Consider the following 5,438-nt stretch of genomic DNA (forward strand, 5'->3'; position numbering starts at 1 on the left):
TTGCATTTGAACATTTATTAATCATATTCAGAGCAACAGAGCGCGTCTGAGGTCATGCTGCTGTCCGTCTTCTGCTCCTTTTGTTGCAGTTTATCGGTATTTCTCAGACAGAGCCAGAGCCACGGCGCACAGGAACTTGTCCATAGACACGTGAGCCTCAGGGGTGAACTCATTGGGGAACAGGATGGCCAGAACCACAAGGATGTTGTGGGAGAGCATCTGTGAAAAGAGGATAAGCACAGTATTAAATATTACATATACGTTTGTTTGTTTGGGGTTTTTTTTTTGCTGTTGTTGTTAATTACACATTCAATTGTATAACTTTCTACTCTGTACACGGGGAGATAATTATAGTGAAATTACACTCAAGGTCCCCCGAGTTTGAAACCTATTATAGGTTGTATTGTGTAGGCCTATTTTCTATGGATTGCTTTGTCTTTCCATCCATGCTTCCTACCTTGAAGTTAGCAGGGTCCACTCGCAGCTGGAAGGCATGCAGCTCACTGAGGGTGAGAAGACCTGCATTCAGGTCGTCGATTTTGCTCACGGCCTCTCCAATTCCCATCATCACAGTCTTTCCGTGCTTCCTCACTGGGGCAGAGCCGGGGCCCAGGTCCTTCCAGTGGGAGAAATAAGTCTTGGTCTGCGGGTAGACAACCAGCGTCCTGGAAAAAAGCAACAACAAGATAAAATAATATATTTCATATGACACTGTAAATTAGAGTAAGTTTCACATCAGTCAGTAATTCCAAACTAGATTTACCTGGACAGAGCATCGCTACCGATGTCCTCGACCTTTCCAGACACCTTGGCCCAGAAGGACCTGACCATTGCCTTGTCCCTAGAAGTGAGACTCATCTTGCCTGTTTTCAGAGGTGGATGCTGAAGCAAAAATTCAGTGATCAGCCTAAGCCGCGGGGGTTTTTATACATGAAACAGTGCATGGGCACACCCGGGCCCACCTCCGAGATAGGCCGACTGGCATTTGGACGCGTTCCAAATGATATGTGGACAGCTTGCATGAGATAAAAACAAAAAAACATCTCATGGTGACACACGTATTTAAAATACACACGTCCAGGCATTTTGGACAGGCAATACCGAATGACTTCCCACTAGACTACAAGTTTCCTAAATTAATTTTCATTGCCAATAATTGTCAGTGCGCAATAGGCCTCGTCTATTTGCCCTCTGCAAACCTCTTTCAAATGTGCGCACGTTAAGTCAGGAGCTAGCGTTAAAATGAATGAAAATAATTCAAAATACATTTGATATTAGAGTCTTACTTTATTGTCAATTCTCGGTCAGTTTTTCGGCAAGGCTTTCTGCGGTCAAAGCTTTGAATAAGTTCAACATTCACATAGCTTCACTTAAGTTCACATAACAAACAATGAGGGCTTGAAATTTTCAAAATGTATGGCGTAAAACATCCAGGTCAAACATATTACATACTGATTTAAAATCCAGGCTCTGCAATTAATTAATATCAAAAGATTTTGTTATCAGTTGATACCAACGTGATGACTAAGGTCATTTTTTCTGTGATGGTTGTTGCTAATACATGGGGGCGTTTCTAAAGGCTTATCTAAACAAGAGTATAAACTACTGCAGCTTTCAAAGGGTGGACCCGCTCAGAAGGGGGCAAGATATTTTTTTCTCCCAGTGTATAGCCTAGTGCAACTGATACAGACAGCTATGGGCTTTTGCCTTTCGTAATTGGCATTCCTCTGTGTGCAGGGACGCTGGAAGTCAGTCAGAGTTGGGGGTGCTGAGAGAAAGTCTATATAATGACGCCATATTAAATGCTGCGCAACATTCATGATTTTTGTATTAATTTGAATGGCCAACATTTTACACCAGTTTTAGAACATTTTACACTACATCAGACAGCAAACTTGAACATCAACATGCTGTATGTCAAAGCAGCATAGTAGCCTACCATATTCAGCTATGGACAGTTCACACACGGAATGCAGGTTTATTCCTAATCAGAAGACGATTTATTGTTGAGTGAGCCACAGCCACGCTACGGGTAGCAATAGAACAAGGCAGTTGAATTTTATCACACACACACACACACACACACAGAGCAACCGAAAACATTAACAAGTAACTCTGAACAGGCCATAGGCAGTGCTTTACAAATAGGCTTTCACTGAAGACCGCACTCTAAAACCTCTCGCTCTCTCTCTCTCTCTCTCTCCCTTTCTTTCTCATGCTCACGTTCTAACTTTCTAACGTTCTCTGCAGATACACAGAAAATGTAATAAAACATAACAAATGGTGGATTTCAACCATTTAACAAAGAACCATATTTTATAGACTGCTTACGCTAAAATGCTACTCTCAAAAAGTAAACGTTTTTTATTGATTTGTTTAGTAAACTTTTTAGCCTTGCAGTTACAGCCCCCCGCCAGTAGGGGGTGCTGCAGCCCCCTCAGCACCCCTACTTCCAGCGTCCCTGTCTGTGTGGTTGCACTCACACCAAGGCATTACACAGAACTAACTTGGATTGAGCCTATTTGATTGAAGTGACCCTACAGTCTAATCAATTAATTGGCAGACGAAGAGTTCAGTAGCCTAGGTAATTTTCCTAAGGCTAAAACTTTCTTGGCATGCTGTAGACTACTGAGTGGTGATGCTTGATAAGGCCAGATGGCTCTAGATTACAATAACGTTCAGGCAGTATGTTGGCACTGCACGCTCACAGTGGCCACGATCCCTCTACCATTTGATACGTTTGATGACTTGCCAGCTGGGGCTGAGAATTAGGGCTGTAGACGCGCAATGGCGTAGGCTACAATTCAACATTTGGAGAGACACTGTCAGTCAGAAAGCACCATGGTTGAATGGACTGATGCTGAGTGTAAGGCCATTGCAGAGGTTTGGGGGGAAATCAAGGTTGATGTAATTGGGCCCCTCGCCTGGGCAAGGTAAAGAGAACATGATTCTAATCAGCGATAGACTAACTTTTACTATCCTACAACCACGGTTTTAAAGATGTAAAATTCGAAGATACATTTGAAACTGTATACACTTCTACTACTAGTTAGGCTAAGTCTGTTTGCTACAGACAGACAGGCCCGGATTAGTGTGGGGCCCTAGGGTGACCTCACTTGAAGTGCCCCCCTCCTTCCACTACACGCAAAAAAGTAAAATTTATTATGGCAATAAAGATAATAAATTTACATTAACTTAAACTATACAGGCTCAACACACATACCACAGACAGATATAAGACAATGTACTAACAACAACAAGGCCCCACATACCACCAAATAAAGTAAGCTCAATGACTGTAGCAAGCAGTCACTTCAGGTGAGGTGATGTAACAGTGGAAACTGCAGAAGTTGAAAGGAGTACCACATTCAGGGATGGACTGGGACGTTAGTCCAGACCAGCCCACCGCAATCGGCTGGACACCAACCATCCTTGCTGGTGATTTCACAACACAACCTGTCAGCTCCGCGGCTCAGATTTAACTGTGCCTGTCATTTGATGTGAGTTTGTTTAAGGTGGCCACCGCCCAGCCGGCAAACTTGGTGTAAAAACTAACCAAACCAGTTGTTTAAGTCACCAAAACTTATATAACAACCTGTAGCCTACTGATCCGTATTTACAAGTAGGTCTAGCTGCAGCTGCAGACTCGCTACAAGACAGTACAAGAAACGCCCCCCATCCTTAATATATTAGCAGAGGCAAAATGAGGCTCCACCCCACTCCTGTCCATGGTGAAATCAAGAGTACAGTTCCAATCCCCTCCTAATACTAACACTGCCTCAGGATTAAGACCTGAAAGCTCCTGCCTTAACAGTGCAAATATAGCTATTCTCTCCCTGTCTGAATTTGTACCATAAATGTTAATAAAAGCAAACTCCTTATTGTTAATACTCGCCCTCACCAACAGCAGCCTGCCATTATAAACCTCCTTCTGGGAAAGAATACTGGCCCCCAAGCCTGGAGTGAATAGGACAGCCACTCCAGCACTCAAGTTTGTACCATGGCTCAACACCAAAGCCTCCTCGCCACCAAAGCTCCCAATCAACCTCATTGTTCACATTGCTGTGTGTCTCCTGTAAGAAGATATCATGCAAATTCTTCTGTTTAATGTAGTCAGCAAGCAGGCCCCTTTTAACCCAGTCTCTGGCACCATTTATATTAAGAGAGCCAACCCGCAATACTTCCATAGAGAAAAGGAGAGAAAGAAAACAGAAAAGGAACCAACTAAAAGAAAACCCAAAATGCCACCGTGTGCTGTGAACTCTATCCATTTAAGACTTTGGCAAAGCTAAACTCCTTCTCACTGATGTAACCCATTTATTAAGCCTATACTTCTTCTTAGGTGTCAAAACTGTCATACCGACTGACTTCCTGGCATGACTAGCCGACCTCGGAAGTCTCTGTGTCCTATTCGATTCAAATCTCTCTTTTGGTAAACATATCAACGACATTACAAAGACTGCATATTTCCATTTACGAAATATTGCCAAGATCCGTCCCATTCTTTCCATGGCTGATGCTGAAACACGTGTTCATGCATTTGTCTCATCTAGGCTTGACTATTGTAACACCCTTTTCTCTGGCTTACCTAAATCAACTATTAGCAAATTACAACTTGTACAAAATACTGCTGCTAGGATATTAACCAAGACTAGGAAATTTGATCATATTACCCCTGTTCTTATTTCATTACATTGGCTCCCTGTACATGCTAGATCTGACTTCAAGATTCTACTTTTAACTTATAAAATATTACACAGACTTGCACGACCTTACTTATCACCTCTAGTCACTCCTCATATACCTGTTAGGGCTCTACAATCACAAAATGCCGGTCTCCTGACTATTCCAAAAATTAATAAAACATCAGTAGGTGGCTGGGCTTTCTCTTACCAAGCCCCTCGCCTTCCTATCCAAATTCGAGGCTAGCTCGGTTGACTCATTCAAAAGTAAACTCAAAACACATCTATTCGTATTAGCCTTCAACCACATTTAGTCTGCCCTAAATACTAAACTACGGTTATCCAGCTTATATTCAGTTTTATGTGCGCATGGTTATGTATATGTACTGTATGTTACACATTTTTGTGTTTTCATCTGTATCCAGGTATGAATGTACAGAGTTTTATGTGCATATTGTGTATTGTTGTATGTTACCTCACTTTTTATATTTTTAAATATTTAAAATATTTTGTAAATATAATGTTTTATATGTAGTTTATCTCACTTTCTACATTTTTATATATTTTGCTAATGTTGCTCATTATTGTTTTATTTTATGTACAGCCCTTTGAGACATATTTTGCAATATCGGGCTATAATAAACTTTTACTTGACTTGACTTGACCTCAGAAATTTTCCAGAGTGACAGTGAAACATTTTTCTTGTTCTTTGTATCCCTCAGAAAACGACTAATTTCCCCAACTGAATACAAGCCC

At 41.6% G+C, this 5,438-nt stretch overlaps 1 protein-coding gene across 2 annotated transcripts; it reads right to left on the reverse strand.

Annotated features, from left to right (window-relative positions):
• Nucleotides 1-1,534, reverse strand: LOC139643483 (hemoglobin subunit alpha-1-like). 2 transcript variants are annotated; one of them, XM_071518632.1, is made up of 4 exons: nucleotides 1,526-1,534; nucleotides 764-858; nucleotides 458-665; nucleotides 1-219 (listed from the first exon to the last, which is right to left on the reverse strand). In XM_071518632.1, the coding sequence occupies exons 1-4, from the start codon at nucleotides 1,532-1,534 to the stop codon at nucleotides 91-93; spliced, it is 441 nt and encodes a 146-aa protein (XP_071374733.1). In that variant the 3' UTR covers nucleotides 1-90. The 2 variants fall into 2 exon arrangements, with proteins under 2 accessions (XP_071374733.1, XP_071374732.1); XM_071518631.1 differs by lacking the exon at nucleotides 1,526-1,534 and having other exon boundaries at nucleotides 764-923.
• Between the last annotated feature and the right edge of the window lie 3,904 nt (nucleotides 1,535-5,438).

This window comes from Centroberyx affinis, unplaced genomic scaffold, assembly GCF_046629955.1.
Source record: "Centroberyx affinis isolate AG114_WGS23_722 - 3 ecotype Tasmania unplaced genomic scaffold, CSIRO-AGI_Caff_v1 ptg000618l_1, whole genome shotgun sequence".
Taxonomy (NCBI): Eukaryota; Metazoa; Chordata; class Actinopteri; order Beryciformes; family Berycidae; genus Centroberyx; species Centroberyx affinis.

Bases quoted from the DNA above. Each gene is read 5' to 3' on its own strand.
- LOC139643483 (XM_071518632.1), bottom strand. The intron at 666-763 runs GTAAATCTAGTT...GCTTTTTTCCAG, and splicing joins GGTAGCGATGCTCTGTCCAG to GACGCTGGTTGTCTACCCGC. The intron at 220-457 runs GTAGGAAGCATG...CTCTTTTCACAG, and splicing joins TGGACCCTGCTAACTTCAAG to ATGCTCTCCCACAACATCCT.